Source organism: Coniosporium apollinis, assembly GCF_000281105.1.
Source record: "Coniosporium apollinis CBS 100218 chromosome Unknown supercont1.3, whole genome shotgun sequence".
Lineage (NCBI taxonomy): Eukaryota > Fungi > Ascomycota > Dothideomycetes > Coniosporium > Coniosporium apollinis.
The window spans coordinates 48,982-64,618 of NW_006913265.1; the positions used below are offsets into that span (position 1 = coordinate 48,982).

A 15,637-nucleotide genomic window follows, 5' to 3' on the forward strand; every position below is an offset into this window, starting at 1 on the left:
CCTGCGCTCCGCCTCGAACGGGAGAGAGACCACCAGAGACACGAAGCAGGACTGCCGGCTTCGCTCCTTTGAGATCTACTCCGGCATCCTTCAAGCAGCAATAACTTCGGCGCTGTTGTCAAGCAATCTTGGTCCGTTGCTTCCGACTTCACGAGATGACGCTCGAGGGATGCGAGGATGCCAATGCCTTGCAGAGAGTCGGATCTGATGGCTACTCGATCAAGCTCGAGAGGTCCGCGGGCCAGAAACTGTAAAGATCGTCCATGTGACGGTCAGGTCGTTGTTCCTGTCATGCAGGACAACGCGACAACTACGCCACCATTGACCGAGGAGGCGGCGTCGGAGTCCAGTAGTGGCCCGGGTCCGGTTCGCCACGCCAGTCACTGCTCGCGAGGAGAGCGTTTCTGTTGAGTCCGCGTCTACAGCATCAACCGGCTCAGTTTCGGAGAGCTCGGTCTTCTCCTAGAATATACGGAGGATTTGGAGAGGTGGCACGAGGATGAGAGGGAACGGATCTCAGACTTCCTGAGGCGCTTCTCTGAGATCAAGCCACATGCAGACCGGCCAGCCGATTGGGGGATAGTCAAGGTCTTGGGGTACACCTGCACCTCCACCCCACCACGCTCTTGAGCCGCGCCTGCTGGACGCCGAACAGCCCGAAAACTGGAGCAGCACGGATACGCGGTCAAAAGCTGATCTTCGACAAAAGCTCGGCATGTTCTCATCGCGGTCTCAATCCACATGGATGGGGAAGCAGAAACGCCTCAGACTTCTTAATCACCACCTCCTCGTTCGATGCCGATTTTCGAGCATCAATCCGTCGATTGGGATGACCACTCCGCTTGGACCTGGAAAACCCTTGCGATGAGGATGAACCCATCCCGTTACAGGGTACACAGGCGGTTAAGAATCAAACAGCACTAAACTGGGGTTTCCAATGGGCTCTGGTACTCCGAGGACGTGTCTGATATTCCAAGTACCGTGCTCTGGGTTTCCTATCGTCGCGCCATCGGGACCTCAGTTCCAGCGGACTTCAATCCCGCCTTGCGAGCCCCTCTTTCCATTTCTTGTCTGCTGCTCTCTCCGCGCATTTGTACACAGGGTCACTACAAAACTGGGGAGTGGAGAATATTCCCTTTTGGTCACCGTTGATGGAAAGATTCATGTCAGAGACAGGGCTACCGACGAGCCACGGGCCGGATTGCCTATGGGGTTCCATCAGGCCGAGTCTGCTACGTGATACTTAGTACTGATCACCTCCTTAATTCCGGCCTCTGCCTCCTCCGACCGTGGTTCGTGATAAAGAAGAGAATAAAGAAGGGGGTATAGCGTTATCTGCGAATAGAGATACCTAATCACTTTACACAGAACCTCTTAGAACGCCTTATTGTCACTCTGTTATTCGGAGACTCCGAACTACTTCTCTCATCTTTTATGTAAAACTCTTGTATTAGCATCATCGTAGTTGGGACTTTGATGCGCAACTAGACTAAACTAAGATGATACCAGATCTTACTAAATCACAAAGACCGGCTACGCTTGATAACATAATCTCTAGTATATACAAGATATACAAGCGTCTCGCCCACGCTAATATAAGTTGACTAATCAAGCCACCATGCTACTATATAGAGAGAACATAAAATGTAGATAAACAAAGGGCAAGTGCAAGTAGGAGACAGTAGAGAGTGGTTAAGAGTAAGGTGCAAAAAGATCAAACTGAACAACAAATATCGTAACGAGCGACTCATCAGAACATGATAGCATTACGTGATCCCCTCCTCCTGTTACGCGCGGAGACGCTCTACGGGCATCCAGCGACATCGTAGAGGTTGGCATTCTGAGAGAGAGGGGGGCTGGAGCATTGGTGCTCCTCGATGAGGTCGGCATAGAGATAGCAAGTAAGACCTTGGTTCCACTGCGTGAAAGTGGAGACACTCTTGCAACCGCTGTACGACTTGCATTGGCTGATGCAATCCGCATCGGAAGAGACCGTTCCGACGACTTGAAGGACACAATTGGGCGCCGGGACGTCAATGTCTCCACTGCAGTACTTGGAACAGCCTGCGACGTCGTAGAGGCTGCCAGTGGAAGAGAACGGAGGAGAAGTGCAGGGGTTCGATTCGATCGTGTAGGCGTAAGTAGCGCATTTGAGGCCGCTGGGATAGCCGGGCCAAACGCCGAAAGACTTGCAGCGGGAGTCAGCCTGGCAGTCGCTCAGACACTCGGCGGCGGAGGCAACGTCTGAAATATCGAGGACGCAGTTGGGGATGCCTTTGTCGGTGACAGCTGAACAGGAGGGAGCAGCTTGGCAACGCACAACCGTGAGAACATCATTGCCTGACGTCTCCAAAATAGTCTGTGCTGCAAGAGCGAGGGTGGCCAAAGTGGCGAGAACAGCAGCTCGGGTGAAGTGCATTATGAATGGCTTGACGGTGCGTTTCGGCTTAGAAGTTTGATTTTTTACGTTTGTGGATGAAAGAACCAAAGGACTCGGGAATTTTGACAGCAGAAGCTGATGAGATAATACTTGAATGGATCTGTTGAGGAAGATGTTGTTGTGAAGATAAGTAGAGCCTAGAGGTGAGAAGAAGGCGAGCACCTGCTTTATAGTTAAGGCAAGCACACGAAAACATCACAATGTCAAGGCGATAGTACCCCATCACGCAAGCAGAATGCGGCGTAGAAAGTGTGAGCTGAGAAGATGGGATACCTAACTGCAGGAGAGTAGCTGAGATGCAGCTGTTTGCAAGGTGTACACCGTACAGGTATCTGAGGCTGGCTGAAATGTGAGGCTGAACATCAAGAATACAACTTGGTACAATGTAACGCGCCACAACGCAAGCAAGACTAAAGCTAGGCTAAAAGCTCTTAAGCTTTTACCAGTTGGACCGGAGGCGTAATTTTCAGGCTGGCTGAGTGTCGGTCGTAGCGTGTCTGGGTCCACAGTGGATTGTCGTTAGAATCGTGCAGACCGCGGATCTCTACAGGGTTGTGGCTTTTACTGCTGTTTGCAAAAAGTGCGGCCGTTTAGAAATGAACTCCATCCAACCCCCCCCCTCGAATGTCAAAGATCAAAACCACATTTACATAACAATTCTATGCTTAGGATATGACTTAATACTCTTAAAGGATGCAGCACAGCTGCAGCTATCTAATGATTAATAGATTAGCAGCTGCATAGCGTTACTACTCTTCTTAGTCTTTAAAATATGTGATTCTATAGTGCACTTGATTTTCTTCGAAAGCCTACACGCCGCTACCCACGTGCGCGGCGGGCTTTCGAAGAAAACCAAGTGCACCACAATTTTTAGCATTATAGCGCTGCTATTCTTTATAACTAAATAGCTATAGCTATGCTGCATCATTTGATAGTATTAAGTTATAACCTAAGCGTTACATTGCTGTGTAAAACGTGGTTTTGGTCTTTAACAATCGAGAGGAGGAGGGATGGATGGAGTTCATTTCTAAACGGCCGCACTTTTTGCAAGCGACAGTAGCAGCTGAGCTGAATCCATTCTATGTTTGTACACATGCAAGCCATCAACCATAATGGCGCGACAGATACCTAGCCGTGCCGCTCCACTACCACGTCCGCAGAACGTGCCGAGCAGCAAAACATCATTTAGCAGCTAAGCGTCACTATATTTCTGGTAAGGAAAATTATATAAAAGTAATACCACCTAAGAGTTCTTCCACACTAACTACGTCACTACCTATAGGTAAAATAAAGTGTAGATTAATAATACTATATCTTATAAGCTATGTAGTTAAAGAAGAAATCTTCTTAGACTAAATATAGTGGAGTTGACATTTTTTGTATAGCGCGTTTGTGTGAAAGTAATGTTTGGCTGCTAAATGATATTTGGCTGCTCGGCACGTCCTGCGGACGTGGTGGTGGAGCGGCACGGCTACTTGTAATAACTAGGCCGGCCGCTGGATACTGTAGTTGTTAGCGGCCTAGTGTTTCCCCACGGGGCTACCTAAAGGATGCACCATATCCAGCTGAGACTCAGCGCAAGATAGGCAAGCCACGAAAAATACATATGTATTAGGTATCGTGTTCCGGATGTTTGGTCGCATCGTCCCAGCAGCGAGGGAACTATGTACTCGGAGCTACCCGACACTTCCGTCCGCACATGCATACAAGCTAATGTAGTCGCCAAAATGAAAACTAAAGCGGTGACGGACTTGCCGACACTACAGAAATAAAATGTTGTACCTAATGAGAGTATCATATAGAGCAGTCTTTTGTAACGACAGAGGGTAGGGACAGCTATTGAGAGGTCTGTTAGTATCAGCGGCTACATCCGTCAAATTGTAGCGCCACGGAGGAAGGGGCAGCGTATGCGGAGGCTATCGAGAGGCTATCGAGGACGAGGAGAGGGCTGCCGGCGTCAAGCCAGAGAAGATAGAGGTCACGCATGCTGAAAGGATTTGGATAGGTTGTGCTAGGGGAAATGAAAGCTTGAAATCCCATGTCAGTAGAGTTGTGTTTAAGACAGTTTCAAGATATCTCGTTACCGCGACTCTCTCGGTGTATCTTGCGCCAACATCTAGACGAGTGCAATGGCAGGAGTCCGGCGCATGTGAGATTGCGTAGACATCCAGAAACTGTACTTTCACCTGCCGCCGCCAAAACCACTGCCAGTAGTTACAATGTTTCGCATACTATTTGTGGCGGCTAAGTTCGAGGATTGGCTATATACTGGGATATATTCTGAGACTCTATTGACGGAATAAGATATGACTACACTTATATCCGCAGATAACGTATTGACAATAGTGTACTTATATAATTAAGATTGTATAAGTGACTCTGCTCATGCTATAATTTCTTAAGCACATAGATCTTTCTATTCCGTATCATGCACCGCAACAATGCTGCTACCTGTCTTTCTCTGGCTTTAACAGCCGTTTCTTCCTCTGACTATCCCACCGCGCCCACCCAGCATCCACCAGATCCTCTTGCACGACGAGATCCCGGAACCGCAGCGCCCGCGCAGGCGCCATATCCAGTGCCCAATCTATCCATCCTGCTCTCCGCAGATACGAAGTCAAAACAAACCACACGCCCGCAAAGCCCGCCCCGGCGGCGCACCCAACGAGCACCTGCTGCGGGGTGTGGTAATTGAGGTAGATGCGCGACCAAGCGACTGCGCCAGCGCCGAGGATGGAGATGAGGGCGAGGAGGGCGCGTTCAATGAATGTGATGGGTGTGTGTGTCTGAGTTGGGTGTGGTATGTGGCGAAATAGGAGGAAGAGGGCGAGGGTAACGGAGAAGAAGGCGACGAACTGGGCGTGTGAGGAGGGCATGCCGTAGCCCTTCCCGTTCATTTCTGTGTCGCCGATGCACCGGTTAGCACTATAGTTTGGGGCACTCGGCGGGCAAATGTGGCTTGTGTGTGGGGACGTACGCCTCGGCCGCTCTTCCTTGATATAGCGCTTCAGGCACCAATTAAGGGCTTCGCACGCTAGCTGGCCGGTGAACATGAGCAGGACCTCGACCTCGCGGGTCGACCAGACGAGCGTTGCATAGGTGATACAGAGGCCTTGGGGGACGAGGGCGAGCCATGCGCAGAGGTAGGAGAGGCGGTCGTCGGGATTCTGTTACAGATGAGCCATTTTGTAGCGCGCTGCAAGCGATGTACGTACATAGTTGACATGTGTCAAAGATAGCGACGCGAGAGGAGGGTCCTCCATTGTAGTGGCCGAGAATCCCTCAAAAGACCTGGAAGTGAGGAAGTTGTCACATGCGGCATGTGCAGTCGAGATAGGCTGGCGTGGTGGTTTCGTCTTTGGTCGAACGGGCCGCCGTACTAGACCCTGGATTTCTGCCGTCATCCGGCGACTCACCTTCACAATATCATGACTCCGCCACCCGCAGAGTCACTCAAAAAGTTTCTTGCATCTTCTTCTTACTACAACTAATACGAGTCTCTCGTCCGCTCCTTCACCTTGACTCCTGAACTTCACTGTGACCTCTTACCACGGCTCACACTTCCCTTACTTGCCACGCAGTAATCTACATCCCCCGCCGCACCTCAAGGCCTTGGTCCATGGCCAATCAAGAAGATGAACGAGAAGAAGAGCTCTCTGCTATAACCGCAATCTTCCCCGAGCTTGTCCTTGACGAGAAGAATCCCTTCAAAGCCACTATCGACCTTCCGGTTGCCCCCGCCTCGCCACTGACCGTCGTCTTCCCCTTCCCCGTCGACGGCGCGCCTCCGCTGTCCAACCTACTCACGCCACCTGGTTCCGATAATGAAGGACGAAAAGCCTCTGCAGCAGCTCCGTGGGAGATTCGCCACCTGTCATACCTACCTCCCCTACGTCTACACATAATACTGCCCGCGGGCTACCCAGCTGAGAAAGCGCCACAAGTGCAGCTGAGCACATCACCAGCATGGCTACCTAAAGATGTAACACGGAACCTGGAAGCCGAATGCGCCGAACTGTGGGAAGAGTATGGCCATGGGCAAGTGGTCTTCGCGTACATCGACTACCTTCAGCAAGCGGCAGAGCGCGGCTTCGACCTCGCGGAGCGTGCGGGAGGTATGTTGGAGGTGGCACAGGACATGAAGATCGCGCTGCTGGACTTTGACATCGAAGCCAAGCGCGAGAAGTTCGAGCAGGAGACGTTCGACTGCGGAGTCTGCCTAGAGCCGAAGAAGGGATCGTCTTGTCATCGCATGGTGCGCTGCGGACACGTCTTTTGCGTGCCATGTCTACAGGACTTCTACAACAACGCCATCACAGAAGGTGACGTGGCGAGTATCAAATGCCTTGCACCCGACTGTGGAAAAGACAGGCGTGGCAACACGGCTCAATCAACACAGCGCAAAAAGAAACGCGAGCGGACATTGAATCCGAGCGAGTTGCTGCAGATCCCGCTCGAGAGAACCGCAGTGCAGCGATACGTGGAACTCAAGCGTAAGAAGAAATTGGAGAGCGATAAGACAACTGTCTACTGCCCTCGCACCTGGTGCCAAGGACCTGCCCGCTCGAAAAAGTATCCGAAAGTCACGAACCTCTCGCAAATCGTCGAATCTGACTCCGATTCCGAGACTGAAACACCACCAAAGAATGAACCAAAGGACTTGCCACCTTCGGCGGACCGTCTCCGCATCTGCGAGGACTGCAACTACGCCTTCTGCCGTGTGTGCCTGAGCGGCTGGCACGGCGAGTTCGTACGCTGCTGGCCGCGCTCGAATACCGAGCTCACAGAAGAAGAAAAGGCATCCTACGATTACATCCGTCTGCATACCTCGCCTTGCCCGACATGCTCGTCACCTTGTCAGAAGACGATGGGATGCAACCACATGAACTGCTTCCAGTGCCGTACTCATTTTTGCTATCTGTGTGGAGCGTGGCTCGACGCAGGAAACCCGTATCAGCACTTCAACCAACCGGACAAGGGCTGCTACATGCGCCTCTGGGAACTGGAAGGCGGGGACGAGGGGAATGGCGAAGTACACTTCGATGGCGCGCGCGGTTGGGAAGCCGCAATCGCCGCGGCGAACGAGGCAGATGCAGCTCAGGGCAACCAGGACCAAAATCGGGACGGGCCTGCACCACCAGGGGTTCCGCCGGAAGCGCCGCGGCCGCCCCGCACAGATGATGATCCGCCGCCCGTTGTCGCGCTGCAGCAGATGCAGCTGGACGAAGCGACCGAACTGGAAAACGACTTGTGGAACGATATCCGCCAGCGCCAGGCTCTCGACAGACGCCTCCAGCGACCCGCACCACAACCACCACAACCTCGGCGGCGGCAGCGCGATCCAGCTCCGGCTGCTGCCCCCGCTGCTGCAAACGCAGCAGCACCGCCAGAACCACGTGTCGGCCTGCAGCGTTTTCTGCAGATGGTCCGGAACGATGAGGAGGATGGCTGGGATAGTGATGAGTTGGAGGACGTGGATGGAGGGTGGGATATCCCGGAGCGGTGACAGTGACAGAGAGTTACGACTTCCGGTTCGCATGGCTTCAGGTGTGCTCGGACTATTTTAAGGGTTCTGATCTGATGGTGGGCGTTCTGAGGATGGGAGCGTAGCATAGCGGATGGCGTTCGGCAGGTTCTATGTAAACTCAAGCTGAGATTGTAAATATTATACCTAGGTAGATCGCAACGATGCTCATACCTTTGCCAAACTCGTTCTCCAAACAAGGCTGCGCCCTGTGGCAATGTTCATACATAAATTCCTCTTACGCTGCTCTCCTCTGGTCGGTTCCAAACAGGCTTCAGTAATTGCAAGTGACGGACGACAGTAGCTACAGATGAGACACAACACATAAAGAGTACGACATGCATGGCTCGTGTTACAGAGGGAATTATGCATGGCGGTGTGTTGAAGCTGATAGAGGGCCACTGCCGAATCCGGACACGCCTTCCTTCAGTGGTATCGGCGAGCTCTGGACCCTGAGTAAGCTGAAGCGATCTATGGTTCGTAGTGTGGAGACTCCACATCCAGCATGGTAACCCGGTTGTTGTGTTCAGGGTGTAAGCAGACCCTGGAGACAGAAACCAACATCTCCCCGCGCTTGTTTTCCTCCCTCTTGCAACTCACCAGGGAAACCTTGTGAACAGGACAGCAAACTTTTGTAAGCACATACGCCCTCCTATCCAAACTACACTAGTGACTTGAACCGAATTTGACTCGCCTACCTGCTTGAAAGCTAACCGTCGCCAATAGCACAAAAGCTTTTATACGCTATTATCATCATCAAAAAGAATCATCATCAATATTCGTGGTAAGTTCTGAGCCGCGAAGATGCTTGGAGACTCACCACTAACGATACTGTAAGAGCATTCTTATCTCACGACCATCACCACCGAACTACCACTACCAGCACCACACGGTAAGTTGTCGGCGCTCCATGGCTTGGAGAAACCACCACTGACAATATCCTAGAGATCGATATGGGTTGCCTTCGCCAACTGCTGAAGACCACCGCCAAGGCTATCAAGCGCCGTATCACCCGGCGCAAGCCTGTGGTGGAGGTGGTCTGCGACGGACCAGCCATCTGTCCTGTTCATGAGGAGGATGCGGCAAGTTCGATTTATCCGTCGATTGGGAAGGCGTCCACTATCGGTCCGGAAGAGCCATTGCCGGAGGGACGGGTCAAATTTACGGCGGAACAATACCAGGCGTCGTTGAGGATCAAGGATCCTCTGACTGGGTTGCCCATGGGGTTTCACCAAGCAGAGTGCGTGGCGGAGTACCGCGCTCTGGTTGGCTCTGGACCCTACGACCCAGCATACTTGAGGCCGGCAAGACATTCGCCAAAGTCGCCTGGTACCGCTCGTAAAGCCGTCGGCCATCCTACGGTCATCCGGAAGGTGCGGTTCGTGTCGGTCGCCACGGTGGTGTCGACATAAGGTGGTGATGGGTGGGCAGCCGGAAAGCCAAAACATCGGGGCAGCTGAACAGCCTAAACATCAGAGCAGCCGGAAAGCTTACCATCGGACGGTTCCGATAACCAGTTACCAGTCAAACGGATTCGGAACCGTACCGGCAGCCGGACAGCCAAAACATCGGGGCAGCCGGACAGCTTACAATCGGGAGGCGGGAGGAGTGGCGGATTCGAGGGCCGGGATATCAAGGTTGGGTTGAACGTCCTCGTGGTGGCGTCATGGCGCCCTCGTGGTGGTGTCCTGTCCTCGTGGGACATTTCCCGCAGCCAAGAGCCCGGTGACTGTTCCTTTTGGAACGTCCTGGTGCAAGTCGCTACCATCCGGTGCGGCGGGCGTGAAAGGACGGTGATCTGCCCAGTGACCTCTCGGATGGCCTGGCGCGACGCTGCTCTGAGTAGGGCTTCGGGGAGTGCGAAGCTTGGGTGGGACTCGTTACACACTCACTAAGGCGTGGACGGTGACATTCGCTTGTTCACCTGAAAGGCTTCGAACGGGTGGAGGATGGGTTATTAACCACGAGTCCTAGTAGGGGTAACACCCGAAGACGCTCGCTTCTAGTGTCGGCTCGAGGCTGTAAATACCGTTGGCACTGCCACGTTGTAAGTCCTCTTCTGAAGGCAGTAAGTATCGTGGGTGATTCCACGCTGTAAGTCCTTCTCTGTGGGGTTGTAGCCCGAGGCTGTAAACACCGCTGGCACTGCCGCGTCGTAAGTCCTCGCATGGGCATAAGGCAGTCAGTATCGTTGGCACTGCCGCGCTGTAAGTCCTTTTCTGGGGAAAGTCTATCTGAGGCAGTCAGTCGTGGGTGATGCCACGCTGTAAGCCCTCTTCAGAGTGTAGCCCGAGGCAGTAAATATCGTGGGTGATTCCGCGTTGTAAGTCCTCATCTGGGCGAGTCTGGAGGCTTCTGAAAACTGTCGACTGGGCGCTCGCTTGTCCCTGAGATATGTTAGTAAGAACTGGATAGCATTCAAGTCTCGTAGCGTCGCTCCCCTTCATTGATGGGCTTCGCAAGTCTCTGATGGTACCTTTCGCGCACTCGCTCAGCGTAGGTCCTTCTTAGGCGTGAGCAGTTCTAGCGGTGTCCTCTCTCGTTCATGGACAACCGCGAGTCTTCGAAGCTGGTCGCCCGCTCTCTTAAAGCGCCAGACCTTCGAGGGCGGGGAGCGCAAGCTCCCTCGCCATTGTATCCACCTCGTTGCGGGTCTCTGGGGAGGGATGAAATCAAATTGGTTGGCATGAAACGGCTTTCCAGAAGTACATCTGCATCTCTACATCTCATTCAAATTTGAGGCCTTGGCAGATGGACTGGACAGGGGCACGGCCTGGGATGACCCATGGCAAATTTATTACTTGTCGGCATGTTGATATGATACAATCTTTGCAGTTGCAGTCTGCAGACACAGCAAAATGGCCAAAGGCCATGTTTCACGGATATGAGTGAGGTTGATTTATCCTCCAAGATCGATCCACGGGTGATCTGCCACTTCAGATTGCGCTAATGCAGGTCAACCAATTTCACCCAGGGGTTCTTCAGCCCTACGCTTGCGTGGTTCATCCTTCGCCTTCCCACACGTGCTTGCAGTTCTATCAGCAGCATCGAATGCCCTTTAGCCGCCCCGCATCTTAGTTCCGACACCAGCCTTCTTACAGCGGCATAGCCGATACCCGTAGTCGTTTCATTCATTTTCTGTATGTATTCTGCCTTGGCCGATGCGTGGATTCAACTCTGTAGTGTCCGTTCGCAGCGGTTCCGTCTCTCCCTCACCAGACAAACCAAAGCACCTCCGCAGGACTCTGTTTGCAAGCATCCCGACAAGTGCCTGTACTCTGCATATGCAGCTGGAGTCTACATCCGCTTATTACTAAAGACTCAAATAGATGAGTGCTGCGGACTGCAGCCTGTGCTGATCGTTAGGTTACCATAACGCTCGATGTCGGGCTTTCCCCCTGATCGTTAATTTCTTCCAAATTTGGGCAACCTCATGAGAACTGGAGCGAAGAGCGTAAACTACCGTTCCGAAGGACCGCGTCTTGCTGACGTGAAGTAAATGAGTTTACCATAGAGAGACAGCACGGAGTAGCCGCGCCTCGCAAGTTCTGTGCCTCATCCTTGACGGCTTCCTTGCGTTCTCAATTAAAGCGTCCTTCAACAGCAAATGAACGTGCTCCACGTTTACGATACAACACAAGCATTGGATGATCCACTGCCTCTCTCATTCGTCGTTTCCCCCAACGCCTCATCCATATCACTCATTTCCGCTTTCAACGAATCCTTGTTTGTGGCTGTTCTCATTGTGCAACGAAACCAGGCGGCGTTGACTGAGCGCAACCATTGAGGCCTTTTGGATACATGCTGTCCGAGCTTTCTTTTACAATCGACCGTCACCGCCGGTGAACTCCGGATGCGTGACACATCTCGCACATTCCGACATCACCGTCCACGCCGGCGCCCGTACAACCGCCCTACAAGGATCTGAGGATCCATGAGCACTTCCATTCTCGACGTAGAAGCACTGCTGCGGCTTTATCAAAGCCGAAATCGCTGCAACAAGGCTGACTCGCTCGAAAGCCTCCGGTTGACGGCCATCCTAGACAACAGCCGCTCCGAAGTTTGCCGCAACATCGTACGTGCGGTGATGGCCGTGTCAGATGTTAAGACAGGCGGTAGTTTGCGTGGTCATCTGGAGACGAAAGAGCAAGCAATGGTCAGGTAAGCCATGCTCGCTATAACTTGATACCTTTGCCAGCACGTCAGATATATCGTCTAGACAACCGTGTATTGCCCCGCGATCACTCTGTTACATCCCGTAGGGATAGGTGTCAATCCTTTCTCTCTTCCGGAACATGCGAAGCAACGAACGCTGTTGGCTTGACCGCAAGGTTATGGTCCAGCGTTTTGGATCAGGCGTACACTGTAATATTTGGGGAGCACACCAACCATCCGAGACTTATGAACATTCCGTAAGCTCCTGGATTATCTTGCTAATCACGTATGTCACAGCACCTTAAAGATTTACCGATGAACGAACCGGTGGCTACGAAAATCCCGATACCATATCTCGTCACTTCGCCAACGCTCGACCAGCGACAACTCTTGACCTTCAGCAGGATTATTAATGGCAGCTTTCCGGCTCTTTGATACCGGAAGTCTCCACTACATGGACCCGACACTATTCAGGAATCAAGGCATGTAACTGGAGCCGGACGTCTTCTGACGACCGGTCTGCTGCCTAGAAACTGCCCATGGATGGTAACCTCATAAGCAAACTGCGCCGCCATCAACAGGCAGGGGAACACCCGTCATCCACCGCACGTCATCACTGGCAAGGAAGACGGCAACGCGGGCAACGTCCTCAGGGTTACCCATGCCCCCGAGGGGGTGTGCGGCATCGATTGCTCGCTGGGCTTCAGGATCGCTCTGGATGTTCTGCGTCATGGTCGTCCTGAGAACTGCAAATCACATATCAGCCGATCACTCTGGCGGGTGGAAAGTGACTCACAGCCTGGGCACAGCGCATTGCAGTGGATGCGGTCCGGTCCGTAGTCCACGGCCACCTGCTTCGTGAGCTGCACCACCGCTCCCTTGGATGCACAATACGAAGCTGTCATCTCTCAATCAGCCTCCCTCTCATCCCCAAACCCATCCTACAGTGACTCACGCGTCCCATAATACGCGACCAGCCCCTGCGTGCTCGCCGTGTTAACAATCCACCCCCTATCCCCCCCTCTCCCCTCCACTAGCTCCTGCTTCAGCATCTGCCTGATCGCATACTTGCACCCCAGGAATACGCCCTTGGCATTGATCGCCATTGTCCGATCGTAGTCTCCTTCGCTCGTTTCGTGCACCCGTAGCGGCCTCACATGCGTGCTCTCAACGCTGATCCCCGCGTTATTAACCATGACATCCAACCGTCCAAACTTCTCCACGCATGCTGCGACCGCCGCCTCGACGTCCTCGGCGCGAGTCACGTCCGCCCGCACAAAAATATGATCCCCGCTGTACTCCGCAACGAGCGATTCGTGCGTCGGGACTCCGTCGCTACGCCGGTTGTGGAAGTCGTCCGCTTTGCCCGTGGAGGAGTTCACGGCGTTGCGCAGCGTCGGGTACATGTCGACGCAGCAGACGCGCGCGCCTTCGGCGGCGTAGGCGTGCGCGATGGCGCGGCCAAGGCCGGAGGAGGAGCCCGTTATCAGGGCGGTTTTGCCGGCGAGGCGGGCGGGCATGGTGGAGGTTTTTGGGGGAGCGGTTGGAGAGGGGGTTGGCGGTCGGCCTTTGCGAGCACAAATATTGTTCTTTGCATAACGTAGCTGCATTTCTTGGCAGAACTCGAGAATTATCACCGCCACCACTAGTTATCGTCTTGAAGCCTGAAAGCTATATTATACTATAATTTAATGCCGTAATAGGTCGTAAACTACCTGAAGATATTATTAATACTATTATATTTCTTCCATGAACCGATACTCCTATTAAGGAGATTAAAAGAGTAATAAAAGCCTCTTATTATATAATGTACTAGATATAATTAAACCTTACTCTATTTAGTAGTCTATACCCGCCTCTATTAGTTATCACTAGCTATCTAAAGCTACTTACTATTATAAAAGAGAATATGAGACTACTCTAGCTAGTTATTATAATACTATAGCTAATAAGTAGTATAGGTATTAATTAAATAGTAAGAGTGCTACTCTACTATATATCTTAATAAGATAGCTAGTTAGCTTAACTAGATATATAGTATTAGACTATTAATTACTACTATCTACTAAATACTTTAGTAGGCTAAATAGAGTTATAAAAAGATATTATAATAAGCGGTAGAGCGAGATATAGTATTATAAGTAGCTTAATACGCCTAGTAGCTTTAATATAATAAAAGTAAGCTTATCTTTATAAATAAGAGCGTATTTAATAGATAGATAGATAACTAGTAGTATAATTAGTAACCTAAAGGGATTACTACTATAAATACTATACTAAGCTAGCGCTTAGAGTAGTACTCTATTTTACTAGTATTAATAATTAAGAGTTATATAAGAATAGTAACTCTTATTATTTAGAGCTTAATAATAGCTATAATCTTTAAAGTCTAGCTATAGCACTAGCTACTACTAGCGGTATAGAAGAGACTTAGAAGATTAATTACTATAATAAGTAATACGTCTATTTATTATAGCTAGGAGATAGAGTAGATATTTTAGAATACTAGTATTAAACTTAACGACTTTCTACTCTACTTACCTAATTTTAGCTCTATTAAGCTAATATTTACTAATATAAAGACTTAGATAAGGCGAGAGTAGTAGCTAATAGAGTAAATAGAGAAATTCTTAGTATTCTTATATATAGTAATCTATATAGTAAGTAGAAGAAATGTAAGAGCTTATTTTAGGTATACTAACTATAGTCTAAGGGTATTTATATAGAAATCTATATATATACTTATTATCTTTTTTAGTTTAAATTAAATACACTACGAATATTGTAGTAATACTTATGAAAAATAGTCCTAAGATATAATATATCTAAAACCCCGCTACCGCTTATATATATAATTAGAAGATATTACGCTATTAAATACTACTTAGTATTGAATTTTTTCTAGCTAGTAATAGGTTACTAGAGAATTTTTAGAGTTACTAAAGAATTATTAAAGCTAATCTAGCTTATATTTTACACCAACTATCTAGGTTTAATTAGGGAATAGAATAGGATAACTAGCTCTAGTAAGAAACACTAGATATAAAAAATAAGAATATATATAATAATATACTAAGATCTAAGACTTCTAGATCTATATAGATAGATTTAAGCTAAACTATAATTAGAAAAAATGTATTTAGTAAGCCTAATACTAAGAGTCTTTAAACGGCTTAATCTCCTTATAGATATAAGTAAGAAACTCTAGCTTAAAGCTATACTACTACTACTAATTCTTAGATATAGATTCCTATAATCTAATAAGATTCTAACTATTCTAAATAAGGTAAATCTTTAGCTCTTTAAGGAAACTCTATACTAGCTCTATATTCTAGCTCTATTAACTCTTAATCTAGTTAATAAACTATATAACTACCTTATTTAGATTATCTCTAGCTACTATTAGTAAAGATAGTAAGGGATTATTTAGAGTAGCTATAGAGAGTTAAGGAGGTAGTTAAAACTATAGATAGAAATATAAAGGTGGGTATAGTAGCTAGCTAAAAAGAGACACTTAC

At 49.9% G+C, this 15,637-nt stretch overlaps 4 protein-coding genes across 4 annotated transcripts; 2 read left to right on the forward strand and 2 right to left on the reverse strand.

Moving 5' to 3' along the window:
• Nucleotides 1–4,887: 4,887 nt before the first annotated feature.
• On the reverse strand, nucleotides 4,888–5,703 carry W97_00750 (uncharacterized protein; the record flags this gene model as incomplete). The annotated part of the gene is made up of 3 exons (XM_007778662.1): nucleotides 4,888–5,339; nucleotides 5,418–5,607; nucleotides 5,656–5,703. The coding sequence occupies 3 exons, from the start codon at nucleotides 5,701–5,703 to the stop codon at nucleotides 4,888–4,890; spliced, it is 690 nt and encodes a 229-aa protein (XP_007776852.1).
• Nucleotides 5,704–6,059: 356 nt separating this feature from the next.
• On the forward strand, nucleotides 6,060–7,946 carry W97_00751 (uncharacterized protein; the record flags this gene model as incomplete). Its single annotated transcript, XM_007778663.1, has 1 exon — nucleotides 6,060–7,946. The coding sequence occupies one exon, from the start codon at nucleotides 6,060–6,062 to the stop codon at nucleotides 7,944–7,946; it is 1,887 nt and encodes a 628-aa protein (XP_007776853.1).
• A 971-nt stretch (nucleotides 7,947–8,917) lies between these two features.
• Nucleotides 8,918–9,376, forward strand: W97_00752 (uncharacterized protein; the record flags this gene model as incomplete). Its single annotated transcript, XM_007778664.1, has 1 exon — nucleotides 8,918–9,376. One exon carries the CDS (start codon nucleotides 8,918–8,920, stop codon nucleotides 9,374–9,376), a length of 459 nt encoding a protein of 152 aa, XP_007776854.1.
• Nucleotides 9,377–12,671: 3,295 nt separating this feature from the next.
• Nucleotides 12,672–13,639, reverse strand: W97_00753 (uncharacterized protein; the record flags this gene model as incomplete). Its single annotated transcript, XM_007778665.1, has 3 exons — nucleotides 12,672–12,865; nucleotides 12,916–13,017; nucleotides 13,075–13,639. 3 exons carry the CDS (start codon nucleotides 13,637–13,639, stop codon nucleotides 12,672–12,674), a joined length of 861 nt encoding a protein of 286 aa, XP_007776855.1.
• Nucleotides 13,640–15,637: the final 1,998 nt, after the last annotated feature.